The following is a 21878-nucleotide window of genomic DNA, read 5'->3' as shown; positions in this document are numbered from 1 at the left end:
TACAACATGGAATTCATATAACACGGAATTATCAACAGTGTTATAGGGGGTCTACTGTATGTTAATTTGATGGTATAAATCAGACTTTTTGAATAAATTTAGATTTCTGAACATGTCTTACACAAATTAAACAATACTTTTTACTTATTAATTGTACACATAATGTCTTACAGAATGCAGAATAATTTGTGTCACATGTTTTTATAACCAACTCCTTTTTTTTTTTATCTGTAGCAGTAAATTTATATTTACTTTCCATCTGTTTCTCGAGTCAATCCGTAATATTTGCCAAATAATTATCTTATACTACTGTATAATTCTTGATAGTTCCAGTTTTTCTACTATATACAAGGTTATCAATCTAATTAATAAATCCCAAGGAATTTTATTAATCAATAAAAACAAAAAAAAACTAGAAAGTATGACGATAAGAATAACAAAGAGTTATAGATTTCAGTTTTAATAAGAATATAATAGCTATAAAATTTGGTAATTTTTATGACAAATTACCATTTGTTTTATATTTTGATTTGCAAATTATCACTATCATCTATCTATATTATATGTTAATTGTTGCTGGAAAAAACAGAATATTCAAAGCAAGTTACATGGATAAATTACTAATTAATAATGAAAAAAATAATTCGTTTTATATGCATTCAAATTTATAAATATATTAAATTTTTGAAATATTTATATATGTACACATATAAGAAATAAATAATTTTCTCATAAGCATTGAATATTTTAAATTTATTGATGAGTTTAGAGACAACTTATTAATTATTTTGTAATTTGAAATGCATTTAAGCAACCTCATTATTTTTAACATACTCTAAATATTTATATACTTTTATCTGAGAAAATATAAATTAATTATAGTAAATTTCAGATTTTTATCTCTAAGTAAAGTTTTTTTTAAGTGAAAATTATTCAGTGCACAGCATATAATGTTCATATTAATCTGTATATTAATATCATCTTCAAAGTTTCTTATTTATAATTTTTCATGCTTCTGACATACTATTTTAGAAATATGGTAGTGTCTTTCTATAATATACATACAGTATATCGAACTGGAAGGTGTCAAATTACTGGATTTTGTATGTATGATACAGTGTATGGTAAAAAAAAAACACTTGGTTTACAGGTTATTTTATCGTATTAATCCCAATTCTGACTGTTTTGCCGACTGCACATGCAACAAACAACTAGTGACTGACGATATATATGTACGTACATCAATCTCTCTCTGTTGCATACGTTGACAAGTGATAAGATGAGAATTTTATGTATCAGACTGGTGAGTGATGGACCATAGAGACTCTACTGTAATTGGGGAATTGTAATTTATAAAAGATATTGTATTGTAGTAAATTTATGTTATTAACATAAGAGCATCTTGTATATTTTTGTTCTGATGTTATAAGTAGTGCTTTTATATAGTAGTGAGTTAATTGAACAAATAAGAGTAATTAGTATTAATATACTAATTTTGCAGTTTTTTTTTAAATATTTGGATTAAAAGTTTAATTAATAAACTACTAAATGACTTTGCAGAAAATTATTGTGAAGCAGTTAAAAATCCATTATATTAGTTCAAAATATTGCTATTGTATCGTAATATTCTGATTAATTTTGTTTTTCCTTTTGAAGGATTGTTACTTTTCAGAAGAGAGTGGATGCTTTGTGCGTGGCTTTAGTATTAAACACTCTTAATTTAGAATCTTATAAAGGCCATGGTTATCAATACCCTGCAAAAAATTACGAACCTCCAAAAGGATTAGATTCTTATCCTGCCGTCCTCTGTTATCCGATAGTGAGTATCGACTTTAATTTTAATGTTGTAAAATTAAAAACAGATTTTAATAATAATTTATTTTTTGTTTTTGTTTTTGGAACAACCAAATTCTCACTGGCCTTGCGTCGTCATGATTATGAACGACAAAGCGTGGGACACTCGTATTGCTGACGACGTCGTCTGTTTCTATGACAAAGTAAGTTTTTATTGCTCGTAAGTCACTCTTTGAGATCCATTTTTATATCAATCTTAACAAATTCAATTAATGGCCAATATACTAATTTAGAACAAAACCTTTTTTGTTTTCAGAATGTACAGACTACTTACTTCTTAGCTAAAGTCGACCCTTACATGACCGTGGTAGTCATATTGGAAAATAAACGTACAGAAAAAGAAGGCCACATTACTGGCTTCTTACACGAACTATGCATGCAACTTAGAGGCAATAAAGTGTTTGCAAGTTTGAAACCAGGTTCAAAATAATTGTCGAACTGTGATTAATTATAATGTTTGTTATTGCTAAAAATACTACATAAATTAATTATATAATATAAAAAAAAAGAAAAAGAAATTCTTACATAGATTGTTAATAGCTTTTAAATTATTTATTTTTCTATATTAAAAAATGTAGAAAATTGGAGATATAAAATTTTAGAAAAATTTTTTGCACCTATTAAATTTTTAATAAATGAAAATTTTATATCCAATTTCTATATTTTTTTGTTTTTGATTTTCAAAAAATGTAAATAGTGTCTATTTAAAAATGAAAGACAAATCATTATAATAATGACTATTTGTTTATCTTTTTTATAGTCCTATTTACGTTCTTCCTTTTCAGATTGTTTTTATTATATCATCACCATCGTCAGTCATCATTGCTTTATTTGAATAAACTTCTTTTCAATCTGATGTATGTTTAACAGTAATCTTCTTAAAATTCTAAATATTTTAAGGAGAAAACTTAATTGTTTTAATGAAAATTAACTAATTTTTTATTTCATCCATTATAAAAGTTCACAAAACTTGGAACCATACTGATAAATAAACCAAATAATTGAGAAGAAACTTTTTTTATTTATGTCTGCATTATTCCAATCTATTAAATGGGTTATGCTAAGCAGAAGATAGAAATATCTTCAGCTTAGCATAACCCATTTAATAGATTAAATATCTTTTAATTGAGGTCAGGTTTCTAAATACATGGCCCTATGCTACCAATACAGGAGGCCCTTCTTCCTCCTCCAAATAATAATGAACAATCCATATTAATTTTTTGGGAGGAAGAAGTAAGGCTCCTCTTAGTGTTAAATCCTATGTTTTAACTTGTTCAACTGAAATAATATAAAAATTTAATAAAAACTGGGCCTATTTTACATAAATTTGATATATAAAAAGGGTAAAAACTTCACCATTTCATTGGAAAAACATTTATTTATAGGGATACATTTTACAAGATATTAAATATGAATTAGTATGACTATGTCATAGTTTCTTAAGTGTTAATGAAGTTATTGATCTCATAGTAATGTCAAGATTTTTTTTTAATTTTTTATCATATAAATCACTTGATGCAAAATTTATGCTTGTGACAATGTTCTTGGACTTGCAACTATTGCCATCTAGCCACTTTTTTCAGCAACCATTAATCACTAATTGTGACAAGTAAGCATTTATTAGAATAATAAAATTTATTCTAATAAGTACATGTTTTGATAATAAAAGAATAAACACAAGCATATTCACAGGTTTCATGTTTTATAGCCTACAGCTAACAATCTTATTCAATTCATTTAAGCCATAACTCCTAAGATAACTAGTCATAAAATTGTTGGTTCTAAGAGTGGCCACTTATCGAGGTTTCACCATATAATGTTTGGAATTACCTCAAGGCCAGTTAGACACAAATGGTGGCCTTCTCTTAATGGTCATGACTAGGGGGCCTTAAGCCGAAGAAAGAAGTCCATTAATTTGCTCAGGGCCTTAATTAACCGAAAATGGCATCTTATTCAAATTTTAAGGTATGGTTTTTATATAACAAATGGTTTAAAAATGTATTGGTAAGTGTTAAATTTGAATTATAAATTAGGTATTAAACAAAAATCAATCAAGGAACCAAAATTATATTCTAAAAACATTTTTAGGATTCTTTATTCCTCAACTTTAAGCCCTAATTTATGACATAGAAGAAATTGATAAAATAAATAATGCTGAAAATGTATGCAAAGTATAATTTCTGATTCCTTGATTGAATTATTTAAGGTCCAAGATACGGTTTTAGATAGAACTATGTTACATTATTACTTTCTTATGCAAAGTAAGAACATAAAATTCATGTCTTGTATACTTTTTACTGAAGTTTGATGAATAACATCCGGAAATCATCATGTAGAAGCTAATTTATGTTACAGAAATAAATCATTTACCATATATTATCATTTGGAAACAACAAATGAAAGCATTAGCAATTTTTTATTTACATTTTATAGTCACTTTGCAAAGAAGAAAGTACGATTTTATTTGGTTTTGTAATTACACTTCTATTGTTTATATGTAAATGTGATATAAACAGTATCATGTATATATATCACAAACTTTCTTTATAAAAGCAGAAGAAAAAAAAAGGGGTTTCCACGACATACAGGATATTCTTATCTTATGATTTCATATTATGAATTGCACAATACATAAAGATAATTATATATCCTGTTCTCATTGTATTTAATATCTTCAAACGAATACAATAACTTAAAAAAATCCTATAAATTTTTAAAAGTGAAAATTTTTTATATATATATATACTTTATATATGTTAATTATCCAACCAAATCTGATGATCTAAATACTTTAATTCTACTTCTATGAATAGATATTGAATCACATGGGTATGTAATATCTGATTTTCCCTTGTAATTTACAGTTAAAAAAATAATAATGTATTTTTAAAGTTATACAATTCTTTAAGTTATAATATGCGCGCTTTTATAAGTTTAAACACAAAAAAAAAAAAATAGCTTCAGAAATTACAATTTATATATAATTAAATACATGTAGATTATAGTTAAAAATCAAAATGAAAGTCGATCGATTAATCAAAAGCAACAATTTTAAAAGACCAAGGTAAAATGAAGTGTGTGTTATCTGTATAAAATCAGCAATGTAGGATAATGTAAGATATAAGGCATCATATAAATTTTATGTCTTGAAGACTTCGTGTCTGTTTTGTTTATTATTTCCATGTTAGATCTTGTCGATTCTCGTATTCCGTATAGGATTTTAGTCTCATGATTCAGGGTATATATCTTATCTTTATTCTAATTTCTTCCACTTCACGTGACGGTGACGTCACTGACCTATTTGTTACAACGTAAAACTGTTTTAAGAACGTCGGTCCCACCCACTTTTGTCATTTAAATATTTCCGTGACAATGCGAGATCTTTCACACCACCCAAAATGCCCGCATTTTCTTTTCTCATCCTCCAATAGCGTTGATGACCGCCTCCGATTACTGCGGAAAATCCAACTTTTCGTGTGTTTATTCTCCAAGAAATAATAACAAACCCTTTTAAAATATTCCGAGAATAATAAAATTTTTTTACAGATTAATATATCCGGTTTTAATTTTAGCGATTTCGCACGAATTTCATAGAAAAAAACAAAAACTAACATAGAACGGTACTTCAGGTCTTTATATACCTGTCTTACTTCGATTTTAAGGCGCACCCACACATTTAAAATAGGGTTTTTCAGAGAAAATTCGATAATAATTGGAATTAAATATTGTTTTTAACGTTTTATTACTCTAATAAATTATTTTAATCTATTAAACAGGAAACACTGCAAAGTTTTTATTACATACAGGCTTGAAGAATGAAAGAGTATACCCTAAATTCGAGAAGTATTCCAACTTTAAGCTCAGAAACGTGTGGATAATACACCTTTAATCCAAAGTAATGTAATTTTTTACGAAGATATTGTAAAATTTAACTAAATTTACTTACTAGAATTTTATATATAATCAGAATTACCGTTTATAAATACTGTATTACAAACTTCAGTTTTTACTCTTACATACCACGAATGCCGTATAAATTTTTCTTTTTAATAATAATAAAAAAAACTACATAAAAAAGAAAGTAAGTTTTGATTTTGATACATAAAAAAAATCATCTACCTTATAATTTTGTATCTGTGCATACATAATAGGAAAAGTACGTCGGGGAGGATAATCATCTTATTGAGATTAATGGCGAGTAATTATGATAATTGAGTCTGGAGAAAAAGTGCCTCCAGTTTTCATAAAGTAGTCAAACGAGTCCCATCAGGAAAGGGAAGTTCCCATTTCCAAACCAGAGATGGTGTCAATCCTCAAAATAGATCCCAAAACATTTACACTTCACTAAATTATAATTTGCTCGTAATCTAGGGTAATGGACCTTATCCACAAACTAAACAGTTAGCCTCAAACGGACAGACAAACACATATACACGCGCAAGTTATTTTGTTAGAATTGACAAGAACACGGATTAAAAATGAACAATTGATTTTTTTTTATTATTACAAACTTCCACCAAACTCATTAACGTTTTGGCATACAAAATATATAACAATATATAAAACGAATAACTAACGGCACGAATTTTTTAAAAAATATTAAAGGATAGTTAAGAAAATACAAAAGTTAGATGGTCTTGGAAAGAATAAAATACAATAGCTGGGTATTTATTATAAGATATTTTCGAGGCGAGTTTTTTTTTTTTTGATAATCGATAAGTCATGATTATAGTTTTTCTTTTAAGTATCGGAAGAATACTTTGTCGGTATTTTAGTTAGTTTTTTTTTTGTTTTTTACACACAAAAGCCTCCATTTTTTAGACTAGATAAACTAGCATTCTTTTTATATTTAAAAAAAAAACATTTTTTTATTTATATAAATGATTTTTTAAAAAAAGTATTTCGTTAAAGGTGTAAAAATAAGACATTATGACAAAAGACAAACACCAAAAACTTAAAAAAAAAAACTTGTCGAGGAATTAAGAGTATTTGCTTCGTGACCAGTCCTAGTTCCGTTTTTTGTAGAGGAACTGTTGAGTGTTGTATGTTTTTTTTTCTTCTTCTTCTTCTTCTTTTCTTTCTAATTTTTCCTCTTTTTTATTTATTTATTTGTGGGCTTTTTATGTTCTGTTCTTAAATTATAAACATCAAGTTCCCGAATTTTGTTTTCGTTTCGCAAAAACACTTATTAAAAACTATATACATTAAAAATAATAATGTTTAACCACCGATAGGGAAATTTTTTTTTTGTTTTTGTTTTTTTTTTGCGTTTCTCCCTCTAAAGTTCCACTAAAGTGATGTCATAGCAATCGTCAATTTTCGATACTTCGATTAAAAACGTGTCCTCGTTGAAATAATGCTTGATGATTTCATCATCCATTTGAACCGTAATTCTGATTAAAGATTTAATTTTAATTTTTAAAATATGTCTTTAATATAATTTGCATAAAAATCGTTAAGAATAATCTTACCCTTTTTTGCATCTCTTGTATATGTTTCTAATATTTTTTGCACTGATGAGATATTTATTTTCGATCTGTTTTAAAATTTTACAATAATTACATTCATGTATCATTAGTTTAAATTTGAATTTTAATATTTTCTGTAGAGGAAAAAAAAAAAAGCCAAATTACTTACAGCTGTTGCTAGACCCGCCAAATTGGGAGGGACTAAATGAAGAGGATGATAAATATCTTCATTTTCTCTTCTTGCGTATAGCAATACTGTCAATATAATACAAGTTATTATACACGTTTGGATATTGTCATTAATTTCATATAGCACTAACGAGGTACCATAGATTACACTTAAGAAAAATCAATTTATATTATTGTTAACGATGCTATAAAGATAATAATTTATTAGTTTTAAAGTCATAGGTAATATCTAATTAGAATAAATTCTTAAAATTATTATTTTAGTCAATATAATTCATCAGTAGTAATCTATTTTTATGTAAAGTTGACTAACCTCTGTCTGTAGGATACATCTTCACTCTCTTAATTGGTATTGGAAAAGTAACTTCGTTCGATTGTCTTGTGTCCGAGACATCGCGTCTATCAATTCTGCATACAAAATATATAATTACTAACGACATATTTAATTAAAATTTCCGAATATAAAAATGTTAATTGACTAACATGGCTGCGGGTGCTTCTTCTGTAACTGCTGACTGAGTTGAATAGAAGTTCGTCTCCACGGTATGAACCTGTAAAGGTGTTTAAAAAAAAAAAAAGCATAAGAGAAGATTTTATTTGATCGCGTGGAATTTAATAGACCACAATATACTTTAATAATCCCCACTTTATCCAGATCTTCGCTAGGTGTGAACAACAACGGTGGTTTGAGAAGATCGCTCATAGAGTAGAATTCTGAACGATCGCAGGGTGGATGATACATTTCTTCGATCTTCTTTCGACTGCCTGAAAAGTATTTAATTATAATTCAATTATTAAACTGTCCGAAAAGGTATTTCTTTTTCTAAGGTAGTAATTTATTGCTTTCTGTCCTTACTTCCACTAGCAGTCATTTTTCTTTTAGCCGCTCGTCTTTCTTCGTCACGAGTTTTCCTTTCAGCTCCCTTTAATAAGAAAATTTATTATATATATAAGTGAATCTACAGCTATATTCTTTGAAAGACTTGAAACAAATTGTATCTAACAATAAATTGTTCATAAACTGTGCGTTATAAATATCATCGAGGGAGAGAGAGAGAGAAAGTGCAATTTTTCTTTCGAAAAATTTCACTTTTCTCTCGATTCGTGATTATCCCGATTTCATTTTTTGGACGCCTCCTAATTACTGAATTCTAAACAATTCTTTCTTGAGAAAATAACTCATTATCACGGGTGAAAGTCACGATCCAATTGGATCGTGATATAAACGTGACACAAACGTCACGTTCGGTTATCGCGGTTAAAATGACCGAATAAATTAAGTAAAAACAGAATAAAAAATCTGCAAGAATTTGCTTTTAAGTCATAAAAAATCAATAGATGTAGATTTAATGATGAACGATTTTTTTTTATTTATTTATAGTCATACCTTATCACAGAATACTTTGATTTGACAATATCCCCGATGAATAGGTAGACTTTCTTCTCTGTAATCATCTACTGTGTCGATTTGAAGATGAAGAGGGAGTCCCTAAAGATAAGAAAACAATTCATCAGAACTGTTTGGATGAGGAGAGGAAAGAGCCCTGAAGGGCTCTTACTTTAATGCATTTTCCCCTTCGTCTGTGACAGAGGGAGGTATCGGCAGAAGGCGACTAGATGAAGGAGGGCAGGACATTCCTGCACGTGCAAATGTCACGTGGCCTACGGGAAGGGTCGCTGACCCTGTTCGTTATGCCAAGAGACACAGGTCCCCTTCCACGTGTCGACAAAATGACTTTCCTCCCCCCTGTAAACAGATAAACTAAAAACTATAAATATACTAGCGTTGTATTAACTTTTTTTCTTCTTGTTTTTGAAGTTTCTATCGTTATATTTTTTTTGCATTAATGGTTATGTTTTAATGTAAAAATCTAATATCTAGAATTATGAAGCAGAAGCTTTCAATTTTCACTAAAGTTGACTGAAATAATAATATATTTACATAATAAAATTTCTCTCTATTTTCGCAAATCAAGAGCATTGTTGGCTAAAGTGAGCGAAAATCAACAGAAAACAACGTTCCAAAATCTCAAGAATTCAATCCACTCCTGATCCGTATGATTGGTAAAGTGCTAAACTAACAATAGAAGTATTGTCAAACATTTCACCGAGATTCTTCAATGTGTCGACTTAAATTTTAACTCCTAAAAACCCATTAATTGTGAGAAATACATTAATAAAAACACTTACCTTCACACCCTTCTGATTGCTGAAATCTGTGCTTAAACATTGGACAGCAACATTAATCTGAAAACAGACGTAAACATTAATTTTGAAGTTTAATATTCGCAAAGTATTGTACCAAATGAATATATTTTACCTTAGCAGGACCTTCTAAAGGATTCCAAAAAAATGCGATTGCGTTATGAGTAATTTCTTCAATTTGGCCAACGATACCCGAACTATTTTTCGTATCTATAAAATGAATCTTTATGAAGCATCAGATACATAAAATTAATTCAGTTTGCTGTAATTTCAACTAACTCACCTCTTTAAAGTTTTAATGGAAGCAATAAAAATAGAGAGTATGTGTTAAAAAAGGACCGCTTTCTTTATAAAAGTGTTAAATAGCACTATATAATATAATAACCTGCATCTAGGATCCTTTGTTTGACACTATGTTGTCGGCTATGCCAAAACTGCCAGGCTTTAAGTTCTTCTTCTGCTGACTTCTCTTCACGAAAAATCAACATTACCATCGACTGAAATATAATTTTAATGCTTTATTATATACAAAATAGTGCCTTAATTTTGTATGGATCACATTGTTAACTAATGTCATTAACTAACTAGACCATAGGAAGGCCAGCCACATGCCAATTCATAAGGATCTCTTAAGTGTAGCAGGTTGCATAAGGGTATAAACTCATGCACCAAAAATGTATATAAACACAATTTATATATAAGTCTTATTGAAAAAACAAAGTTATAATACATACTTTTATGATAATAAAACTAAACTTTTACATTGTTATAGTCTTTATTAGAAGCCACAAAAGGCCATGTGGTGGCTTGAGGACCTCCAAACTGATCGTTAGTTACATTGTAATCCACGTAAAATTCACAATATATAATTTTTAATATATTATAACTATAAATTCTTATTTAAATTCATTTATATATATTTTAAAAAATCTGTAAATTTTATTTCAAACCGGTTTCAAATTTTGTTTTTTATATACGTGTAAATATTTGTTTTTTAAATAGTGAATTTCCATATTTAAATTCTTAAGGAAATATATTTTATATATTGTTTTTACCTTTACTGTCGTGCTTTTCAATCCTACAGGTCTCTCTGGATCAGGTACATATTCCAAAGTGATACCATAGAACTGACCTGTTTATATATATATATATATATATTTGTAGTTTCGAATATACATTTATACACAACAGGTGCTTAAAGAATTACCTTTATTTATGTAAGTAATTCGATCATCTTCTCTTCTTTGACTTGTAGAAATTGGTGCTTCTAAATAATATCGGAAGCCAAATTCAGAATGGCTATAAAATATATAAAAAATAAAAAATTATATATATTATTACTCTTTAGATAATTATAAGTAATATAATTGACGTCAAATAGGCGTTGCTCGTTAAGGTTAATGACGCACTGGCTTATAGCAATAAAGAAAAAAAAAATCTGATAGAAAATAAATGATCTATGATAATTACAGTTTGGGTATCTGGACTTTGTCTGATTCTGAATTTCTTCCATAATCGTGCCAAGACCTTCTGGAAGACTGCGATTGAGAACTAGAAGGTCGACTTGTGGTCTGTTGGTCTGTAGATTGAAGTAAAGCTGAAGTCTGTGAGAGATCAGAGTAATCGAAAATCTGCAGAAGAAAGCGATAGTTATCGAATTACCTTGTTTTTTTTTCATATGTTTAAGTAAATGGAAGAGAAATTAGACCTACTTGTGGCAAACTATCTCTCGGCGTGATGGTGGTATCACCGATACCACTATCAGGAGATGGCAGATCGACAGTTAATCCGTGCAGTGACGTTTTATAGGTACCATTTTGTCGAATGTAACGATCAACTAGTTCATTATTCTCGGCGTAAGAACCGAGTTGTTGCCGAACTGCCTGATATTGATCGGTCTGATAATAATCTCGATAATAATCACCTGTTGTCACTGCATAAACAGTTCTCGAAGAAGTAGAATTTTGATTACCGTATTGAGGAGGTGGGCTTGCAGATATTGCTACTGCGTTTGTCAAAACACTATATTGCGCCAATCCTAAAGTTTCGTAAGCGGGTTGGGACGAAGTAACGTTTGCAAAAACTTGAGTGTACGGTTGACTTGTGCTAGCTGCACCTAACGAGATAACGTTCCCGCTCGATTTTGCTACGTCCTCTTCCGAAATATTCGGTGTCGAAGTGGGAGTTGTGACTGCCACAGCAGTGGGTGCTAGAGGACTTGTCACTAAATCTATTGGTGTTTGAGAGGGAGAATTAAGGAATGGCTCTGATTTTATTTCTGTTCGATTTGGCGACGTTGGATTGGATTCCAATATTGGTTCCTGTTTAACTATTATTGTAATAGGTGAGTTTTCAGTTTCTTCTCCTCCTTCACTATTTGCTGTAGGAGAAGTTCTCATTTCTGGAGAATTTTCTGTATTTTCTTCTTTAGACGATTGCTTTTCGCTTTGATCTTCCGTTTCAGTTCTTAAATACAACACAGGAGTGTTTTCTGTTGTAGTTGGGCTGGATGTAGTAATTCCAGACACGCTGGTTTGTGCTACCGTTGCTGATATTGTATTTGTTGCAGTTGACGGAATAGCTGTGCTATAAAAAAAAAACGATTAATGTAAATATAATGGATAATATAATACAATACATATGTTATTTTTTATACATTAAAGCGTGTAGTAAAATAATCACAGTGTTTAAAAAAAAATCAAAATTTTCCGTAATACTAGAGCTATGTCTACAGAATAATCATTTCGTATTGATAATAAAAGAGCCTTGTGAGGCTGTTATACCTCCAAATGGAAGGTAATGGGGCTACTTTTTCTTGTTTTTCAATTGGATTCAACTTATAATATTCAAACAATAACCCCATTCCTGGATTTTGTTCTTCGCCTGCACCGTTGATATTCAACATGGCGGTAGTTGCTGCTGTTAATGGATGTTCATAATAAGCCCTCCAACCATCATCCCCTTCGGGCATATCAGTCATACGCTGAGGCTTTTCTTTGTCCGATTGGTCGAACTCTTCAGTCAGACATTTCTCTTTGCTAAAAGACGAAGAGAAAAAAAAAACGAAACAAAAGGGTTGAGGGAGAAATAATGTTCGATTGTTATATTTTTCTTTTTTCCTGAAACGTTAATATATATATAAAAACGTTATTTTCACGTCCATTTGTATGTCATTCATCATAATGCATTCTCTCCCGTATAAGAGAAATGATTATATCTTGAGATTGCCCGCAATAATAGCGTTGGGGTACTCTTGATAATTGTTCTCCCCGCTTTCTCTGCACATTTTCTTTAATTCAGTTTTAATAATACGTTTTTAAATCTAACTTCGGACATTATTTACTCGCGGAGTAAAACAATTCAAACAATTCAAAGTGGGTAGGTAGGCCTACAACAAGTAGGCCTAACGCTAATTGAAGTATATATATATATATAAGTTAAAAAAATGGGTCTAAGGCTTATTTAATTGTCATGAAAATAGAAATTTTGCTTTAAAGAATGCTTATAGCTGGCTCGATTTTAAATTTGACATTAAAAAATCACCGAGTAGATGTGTAGGTGTTATTGTTCGGTTGACGTTTTTATCTCTAGAATATTCTTTCCTTCTTTTTATGAACAGATGTTTGTATTACGATCTAGATGAGGCTGAGTATAAACTGGCATAATGATTTATACTGATGGATGATGTGACATCGGTTACCTGCCCACATCAGAAACTTAATTAACCAATTCGGAGTCCCCTTAAAAGATTAAAAAAACAGAAAAAAATAAGTAAAGCTCTTGATGGAAAACCAATTGAAACATCCTTAACAACACTCCTTGAAGTAATTTTTAATTCTGTGCCATATTTTCTCATATAACACAAAATTCTAAGTACAGTACATGATTTACAAAGTGTTGGAGATAAATATTTATAGTAAAAGAAAGAAAAAAAAAAAAAAGGTAATTTTTAATTAATTCTAAGCAGATTTTTCTACTAAAGTAAACAATAAAGTATCTAATTGCGGAACAACTTCATTCAAACAATCAAACATTGCAGCAGACAAACCATTTGCGACTGGTAAATATGTTTATTCACCTGACATCGTTCCAATGACAATGGCATTTACGGCTATTAAAAAGGATTTTAACCTTAAATTACGCATCGGAAATTGTAGCGGTTTTAGGCACGGTCAATTTAAACTTTTGCCTAGGGCCTCGCGCTTCTCGGAGGCCTCAAACACCAAGATAATATTTCTTCGTCTATTTCTCGGAAATCTCATTTCGTACGATATCAAGTATCTTAAGACTAGATTACGTAAATTTATACCCCCCCAAAAAGAGGCCTAGTATGCCTTTCTTGCTCTTACTCCGGTACTAATCAGAATTCTAGATCTTGGATAACATCAAGTATGGCTTTAGATTATACAAATCTTTATAAAAGGACATCGCACGTCTACGTTAGCCTAGGGCCTCACGCGTTAGACTTAAGATATGCGCAAAAATATATAATAATACGAGGACATAGACTAGTAGCAACGATCCTAACGTTGTATTGTATTAAATAATGCGTGATAGAAGCTATAGATTATAATGAATTTTATATAAATGACGCCCCGTCATTTTGATCAATAAAATGTAGAAAAGAATTTATTGATCAAAATGGCGGGGACTCATTTTGATCAATAAAATTGTTTGATCAATACAACTGTTTGATCAAACAGTTAAATGTAGAAAAATCTTTCAGTAAAATATTTCTAATTATTTTTTAAAGCCCTAAACACTCATTATTATTATTAATTTCTTATTATTTTTTCAAATCGAAGCATATTAAATTACTTACAGAAAAATGTTGATGGCCTCATCCATTGAAAAATCCAAACGATGATGGGCGCATCCATTGAAATATGACAGCAAAGCGCACTCTAACGACTGAGAATAGCGATGCATTTGTTTATTCTTTCTAACATTTTTTTTTAAATAAATATTTTCTAATTCTTAAAACGATTCTATATTTTCTTCATACTTAAACCAGCTTCCAATTAAATAATATTAAATCTCGGGCACAGTTCTGTCCGGTTTACGACCGAGTCTACCGTCGATTTATCACTATAAATTAATGGAAGATTTTCATAATCGTTCGTTATTTTAAATTAATTATTCCATTCCGTCGGGAATTATTACGAATTAAAACGCATTTATAAACAGTTAAAAGTCGAATAGAAAAGTTTTAAAATAATATTTTTTTTCTTTCTTTCAAAAAATAAAAAACAAACATTTTTTTTAAAGATTGGCGGAGAAATCTTTCTAGACTGGCTTATCTTCGGCCACACCCACCTGCCATTCAGTATCACGTGCGCGTCTTTCGTCCAACGGGAGAGAAGTTCGTGGGCTGGACTTTGCCTATTGGTCGCCGAGTTAATGAAGCAAAACAACTCTGTAATTTATGACGACCTGGTGTCGAGGTTTGTGTGACGTATATATAAGACGACCTGACCGCTAGGGGTCGTTTACCTTTCGGTGTCTTCGTTCTTATCTACGTTCACGTCACCAGATTTGCTTCTGACATCATCAAATTTGAGGGCGGTCTCTCTTTGACTCTGGCTCTGGCTCTTATTCGAGTGAAAGAAACCATTTCTTTTTTTTTCTCTCTCTCTCTCTCTCTCTTTCTCTCTCTGATGTCGTCGATACAATCCTTCGTCTATTCAACTACATCCATACCAATTAATTATCTTCGAAATTAAATTTTTTTGTTACGCTTTATTCGTGTAAAACTTAACTAAATCACTGTTACATATGTTCCATTTGACCACTTTTACAGCCTTCAAAACACTTTTAAAACGCAATTTTCTTGCCTAAAACGTCAAAAATAACTTAAAAATCACTTATTTCTGCTTTTCCCCTACGATTTCACCCCTAAAAATCCCTTAAAAAAAGAAAAAAAAGAAGAAAATTCACGCATAATCAACACTAATGAAAACAGCGTTAAAAAAAAAAGTACGAATTTTACACTAAACTAAAACAATTTTCTCATCTAAAACCTTAAAAACTTTTTTAAAACATTTATTTTTTACTTTCCCTATCATTTTCTCCCTAAAAATCCCTTAAAAATTAAGAGAAAAAAGAATGCAAATCCGCGCTTTATTAACTCTTATCAAATGTAGCATTAAAATGCGGTTTATACAATAAAACCTTTTTTTTTTTTTTTTTAAATTGCCGGAAATTATAAAGTAATCTATACATATAAAACTAAAAATACAAAATATGACAATTACTAAGTGAAAAAAAAGGGTATATTTATAGAAATAAATTACTCTTGCATTTCGTTACGTCTATAAAAAGTAACTCGTGTAATTGGTGTGACGTAGCCTTAATAAGACACTCGACAAAGATGATATAATCTTTTTAGCCAACGAATTAGACTCTAGATTTTTCCTGAAACTATAAAAGAAACTTTCTGATAGGTAGAAAAAATAAATAAAATCTATAGCTTTTCGAAGGTCATTCAACCCGTTCGACTGTGTTATGTATATGTGAGCGCTCGTGTTTTTTTTTTTTTTTTTGTGGATCCAAATAAGTCGAAGATCGAAAGACGTTCGATGAATTTTAATCACGGGTGGAAACGTTGTTATTTTAATTATCTACTAGTAAAAATTCACTCGTTTTATGTCCATAGATGTGTATAATTAAGGCGCCTTATGTTCTGACTTAATGACTAAGTTTAAGGAGTAAAAAATAATAAAAATAATAGAATAAAAATTATATATATACGTTTTTAAATCTAACTTCGGACATTATTTACTCGCGGAGTAAAACAATTCAAACAATTCAAAGTGGGTAGGTAGGCCTACAACAAGTAGGCNCCAGATTTGCTTCTGACATCATCAAATTTGAGGGCGGTCTCTCTTTGACTCTGGCTCTTATTCGAGTGAAAGAAACCATTTCTTTTTTTTTCTCTCTCTCTCTCTCTCTCTTTCTCTCTCTGATGTCGTCGATACAATCCTTCGTCTATTCAACTACATCCATACCAATTAATTATCTTCGAAATTAAATTTTTTTGTTACGCTTTATTCGTGTAAAACTTAACTAAATCACTGTTACATATGTTCCATTTGACCACTTTTACAGCCTTCAAAACACTTTTAAAACGCAATTTTCTTGCCTAAAACGTCAAAAATAACTTAAAAATCACTTATTTCTGCTTTTCCCCTACGATTTCACCCCTAAAAATCCCTTAAAAAAAGAAAAAAAAGAAGAAAATTCACGCATAATCAACACTAATGAAAACAGCGTTAAAAAAAAAAGTACGAATTTTACACTAAACTAAAACAATTTTCTCATCTAAAACCTTAAAAACTTTTTTAAAACATTTAAAAAAGTTAAAATTAAAGATTCAAACGACTCGTTTTTTATCAGCAGAAAAATTCTTACTTGTCATCGTCGAATCGATGACAAAGTAGAAAGAAAAATCGTTATTTATGAAAATATGAAATAATGTTTACAATATATTATTGTTATTATAATTAAGGAAATATAAATAGAGTTTAATTTTATATTTTTTCGTGATTATCTGCAGTTAAGAAACGATTAAATTCCTATATATAAAGTTATATATATCTGTGTGTTTATGTGAAGAGGGAGAGAGAGAGAGATAGAGGTTTCTAAATACGTTCCTTTGTATAAAATAAACCATAAATATATTAATTAAATCACCAAAATATAAAGGAAATTCAACGAATTTAGATATACAATTGAATCTCAGACAATCATTTCATTTATTAACGTCAGACGTGAATGGCTATTGTAAACGGAATTTAGAACACAAAATCAGGAAGTAAAATTTTGGATCGTGATGAAGAAAAAACAAATTATATTAAATAAAATAAAAACGTGTCAATATTATGAGATAAATCTTAATGTTTTTAAGATATTTTTCGATTAAACAAAAATGTTTTTTTTTTTTTTGTTTATATTAGAGGTTTTTCTATTGGTAAATTGTATAGTGACTCTATGACCTCTAATTAGACAAGAGACGGACGTAAAGGGGTCTGAGTGGAGGAAGTCCATTGATCTGTTCAAGAAAACTGTCAGAACTCACTTTCTCAAGGACAATGTCTTGTCACAACTCACAAAGATGAAGAAAAAGTTCATTCACGAAACCGGTTTTCTGTTCACAAAAGAATAGATTATTCTAGCTGGTTGCAAAGCTAACCTTACTTCAATTCCGTACATTATGGAAGCGATTGTTTAAAAAATTAAATATAAATAATAATAAGAACTATTTTTAGACACTTAAAAAAAAAATACATTAAAAATTGATAAAACTAAGGCTAGAAACCTTTCCTGTTTTTGTGTGAAACCCGATTTAAAATTCTTTATTAAAAATAACCTAAAGCCGGTGTTTAATTATGATATTAGTCGAATGTATTAGTAAAAGTAAAAAAAATGATTTTTCCCTTCTTCAATTAGTTCGACCAAAGTAAAATCTGCGTGCAGAACAACAACACGGGACGTGACATGGAGAGGGTCAACGATCCATCCTGTCAATAAATCGATGGACGGTGACATTTCACGACAGAAAAAATTATTTCGACCATTCTAAAAATGTTCGGCGAATTTCGTGGCAAACCTTACTGAACCCCGGGTCAAACCGAAGACTAGAAAACGAAAAAACGTGATCGGTTCCTCCCCAAACCACACAGCAGACGTGGTGATAACATTACAGTATGTAATATAGCCCTATATATATGTATACAGCGTATTGTTGGATATCCTCTTTTTTTTTTTTAGGTAGAGCGAGTTAATCTGTGTAGAATGCCACACAACGCGCTCGAGAAATCTGATTTAAAAAAAATATATACTTATAATTTACATATTTAATGTAACTCGAAAATAATTTTTTAAACAATATAATTGCCTTAAAAATGCCGCCAGCCATAATATTAACCTTGAGACAGTTTGAAAAGTATTCGGAATATCGATCGGCAGCGGTTAAATTACTACGAAAATATATTGCAATTTTTATTAACGAATTTGAAAACCGAAAGTAAAATTACATCCTCCAAGTAATAAACAAAGGATTATATTAAATTGTTTATGGGAATTAAATAGTTTATCTCGTTAAAAGACAAAGAAAAATCGATTTGACCATGCAAACTCATTGTCTTATTCTACAATAGGCGACATTTTTGCGGAGAAAAAGCACGATAAAATCATCATCATCTCGAGTTAAATGTGTTTAAAATATTTAAAATTCGACACCGTACCGAATTTTTTTATATAGAATAATAGAAAATAGAGTGGAATTATCTGTCCATATGTTTGATTTTTACGACATTCTGGTGCTTGGCAGAACTAGTTGGCAAGAACATAATCACTTATAAATATTCTCATTGCCTATCCGAGAAAGAAACGTTTCCTGGGAATGTTCCACTCGACTGATCAATGTTGGTGAGAAAAAACCAATCAAACATAAATAAACAATGTTCGTACCAAGCATAAATTGTCATCGAACAATACCGTCGCCGATTACTTTGGATTTTTTATATTTAAATACTAGAAAAATTAACGGGTAATCTAAACGGATTATCAATATTGTTCTTACAAGATAAAAAAAAAAGTATATATCTATATATATATATTTAGAAAATTCCTGTTAATATTTATTTAAAAATATGGTCCTACTTGTATGATAACTTTTATGGATATTGTTGGATGGTAGAGGGTTATCATCTCCTTAATATCTGATTTGTGATAGAAAACATGTGGTTGGTGGCATCCAAAAATCAAAGCTATGTTCTTCGACAGGTGCCCGGGTCCGCCATTTTGTTATCCACAGGTGTTCGGTAGGATCCTCACACACGTTACATGCCATCGCACGTGTAGTACGAAGTCGAGAAAAGACACACCGGTAACACGAGAAATTTTGACATACCTGGTAGTGTCATCAGGTCCGGTGCTGGTAGAACTGCTACATCCAGTCTTCGGCTTTCCGACGTCCTGGCTAGGAGGTTTAGTTGTGGAACCAGCTAAACTTGACAAACCTGTCTTTTCGACCTCCATTGTCAGCTGGTGTGGAGAACTGTTCTAGCCGGTTGACTTTCACAAACCTGTTTCAGTACGGAAACTGGCCAACGTATAAGTAGGCCGGAAAGCTACTACTTTATAGAACGTCGTAGCCTTTCTCTGTCTAGTAATCGTCGGTTAAACAACGCCAGTCACTGGATGCGTCTCTCTACACAAGGTCCATCCCACACTCTGCGCCAGGTAAAGAAGCCTCCAGGTGAAGTAATGGCGGTTGTAACTTCCCATCCACTTTGTTCGACTAGTTGTGTGTTGTGACCAGTGTCGAAAGCCATCCTCACATCTTGACATCAAAAAAATACAATTATTTTTTACATTGTTTACGCCGAATTTTATGTGAAATTATTCCCAACGTACGAAAAGTGCATTAGATCGCGGTCACATGACTATATCTATACAACTACCTTTCTGACGTCATCAGGTTCGTGAGGTAGGTACCCGCACTGATATATATATATATATATATATATATATATATATGTTCTTACCAATTACTTTTTTCTCCATTTATATGTGTATATATAATTATTTTATTTTTATTTTTATGGCTAGAATAAAGCGGATACTTTATGTACGAGTGGTGTTGGTGGTGTTTTATTTAATCGCACACTCTTAACACACACACACAAAAGAAAAAAACATGAGACATCATATAGGAAAATAGCTAACGAATTCGTGTAAGTAGGCACATTTTCCTCGAATTTTGCAACGTGTACGTCCATTAATTATGAATCACTTCAATGCCAAAATATTCTCAGATAACGAATTATTGTTTGAAAACTGCTCACTGATTATTTTCTCTTGTGTTCACCTAGCCTTAGGGTATCTTCTCCCTACCGAGATTAGGGTGGAGTATACATTTCCCCCTTCTGCCTCGGGTTATTCTTCTCCTTCTTTCCTTCTTATAATGATTTTACTCAACCGAAAAAGGTTACAAAATTCACCTTCTTTAACTTCCATTTTCGATCTGATAAAGGAGGTTCGTGAAAGTCTCTTTTTAAAAACAAGGGCGTAAATATATATATTTTTTAAATGGAAACGAAATTAAAGTTTCTATGCAAATCACGTGCTTCTTATGTTAAATTATAAGAAATATTTACTTTCATTACCTTAATTATTTTATAAATTAACCTATAATCGCACCCATTTAAATATTTTTTTAAAAAATATGCTAATCGCCGTCTTATTGGCTGTTCTCGCTCAGTTTCGACCAATCGGGCGAATGGGCGGAAACGTAACATATATTAAGTCTCATGTTAAAAAAAACATTCGAAAAATTCCGAAATAAATAAAAAGTAATTAAAATTCCTAAATAAAGTTTAAATTTAATTAAAATTAAACTTAAAAATTCTCTTAAAACGCGAATTAGTGACGTAAAAAAGAGCGCGTTGTTACACACGTTTACATACACGTGTACACGTTTTATGTGTTTTAAAAAAAATACGATTTTTTTAAAGAAAAAATTCAATTTTAAGTAATAGAAAAATGTTTTTTTGTCGCTTTAAATACGTTATTTCGAGTAAAAATACAAAAATCGATTGCGTAACTCGAACGGAAATGGCGAAGGACATTGAATGTGTCAAATCAAGGTTGTTAATAAAAGAAAGGACACGGGGTCAAGGTTTTTTTTGGAGATTCTCTCGTAACAAATGAATTAAGAGAGAGAGACGAAGAGATCCCGTGAATACTCAATTAGTTGTTGACAATTTTGTAGGAGAGAGAAAAAGAATCGTTGCCAACTGACACCGGAGAGATCGATCAATACGATTCTCCTAATTTACTAATTCAAAAACCATCATTTTTAACTTATAAATATAAATATTTTAAGTCCCATAACCGATGGAGATTTATAATTGTTCATATTTTACCTAAAACTAAGCCATAAATTAAACTAGAAGATCGTTTGTGGCCTATCCACGTGTTGAGATTTTGATTGATTGATCAACTTTAATGGCTCGATTTTGCCCCCTATAAACTATGCCTTCGAGTGTTTAAGATGGAATTTTACCTTGCTGATTACATATTAGTATGATGGATACATCGAATCTATTAGTTTTTAGATCTGTTTCCTAGAAAACGGGTTTATATTTTTATATATAT

General features: G+C 30.4%; 2 protein-coding genes and 1 long non-coding RNA gene across 7 annotated transcripts in view; 2 read left to right on the top strand and 1 right to left on the bottom strand.

Moving 5' to 3' along the window:
• Positions 1-2422, top strand: part of LOC111635924 (KICSTOR complex protein C12orf66-like) — a 30394-nt gene extending 27972 nt beyond the window's left edge. The window contains exons 8-10 of one of the 3 annotated variants that reach the window (XM_023381065.1): positions 1657-1819; positions 1899-1997; positions 2111-2422. In XM_023381065.1, the coding sequence (XP_023236833.1) occupies positions 1657-1819; positions 1899-1997; positions 2111-2284 (436 nt within the window). In that variant the 3' untranslated portion in view covers positions 2285-2422. Of the gene's footprint in view, positions 1-1656; positions 1820-1886; positions 1998-2110 lie in introns of all 3 variants that reach the window. The other 2 variants (XM_023381064.1, XM_023381063.1) reach the window with 2 other exon arrangements.
• A 4088-nt stretch (positions 2423-6510) lies between these two features.
• Positions 6511-20191, bottom strand: LOC111635915 (protein grainyhead-like). 3 transcript variants are annotated; one of them, XM_023381050.1, is made up of 17 exons: positions 19630-20191; positions 12500-12754; positions 11429-12302; positions 11187-11347; positions 10924-11015; positions 10772-10848; positions 10102-10213; positions 9832-9926; positions 9702-9758; positions 8899-9000; positions 8368-8434; positions 8143-8276; positions 7995-8062; positions 7825-7919; positions 7492-7577; positions 7326-7390; positions 6511-7247 (listed from the first exon to the last, which is right to left on the bottom strand). In XM_023381050.1, exons 1-17 carry the CDS (start codon positions 19755-19757, stop codon positions 7133-7135), a joined length of 2583 nt encoding a protein of 860 aa, XP_023236818.1. In that variant the 5' UTR covers positions 19758-20191; the 3' UTR covers positions 6511-7132. The 3 variants fall into 3 exon arrangements, with proteins under 3 accessions (XP_023236818.1, XP_023236820.1, XP_023236819.1); XM_023381052.1 differs by having other exon boundaries at positions 19380-19742; XM_023381051.1 differs by lacking the exon at positions 19630-20191 and adding an exon at positions 14539-16442.
• LOC111635917 lies at positions 20067-20570 on the top strand. The gene is made up of 2 exons (XR_002758458.1): positions 20067-20208; positions 20331-20570. It is a non-coding gene; the product is annotated as an uncharacterized LOC111635917 (long non-coding RNA).
• Positions 20571-21878: the final 1308 nt, after the last annotated feature.

This window comes from Centruroides sculpturatus, unplaced genomic scaffold, assembly GCF_000671375.1.
Source record: "Centruroides sculpturatus isolate CEXI.00-Female unplaced genomic scaffold, Cexi_2.0 scaffold1063, whole genome shotgun sequence".
In the NCBI taxonomy this organism is placed as follows: Eukaryota; Metazoa; Arthropoda; class Arachnida; order Scorpiones; family Buthidae; genus Centruroides; species Centruroides sculpturatus.
Note: the sequence above shows the minus strand (reverse complement) of the source record. Positions and strands in the feature narration are given on the sequence as shown.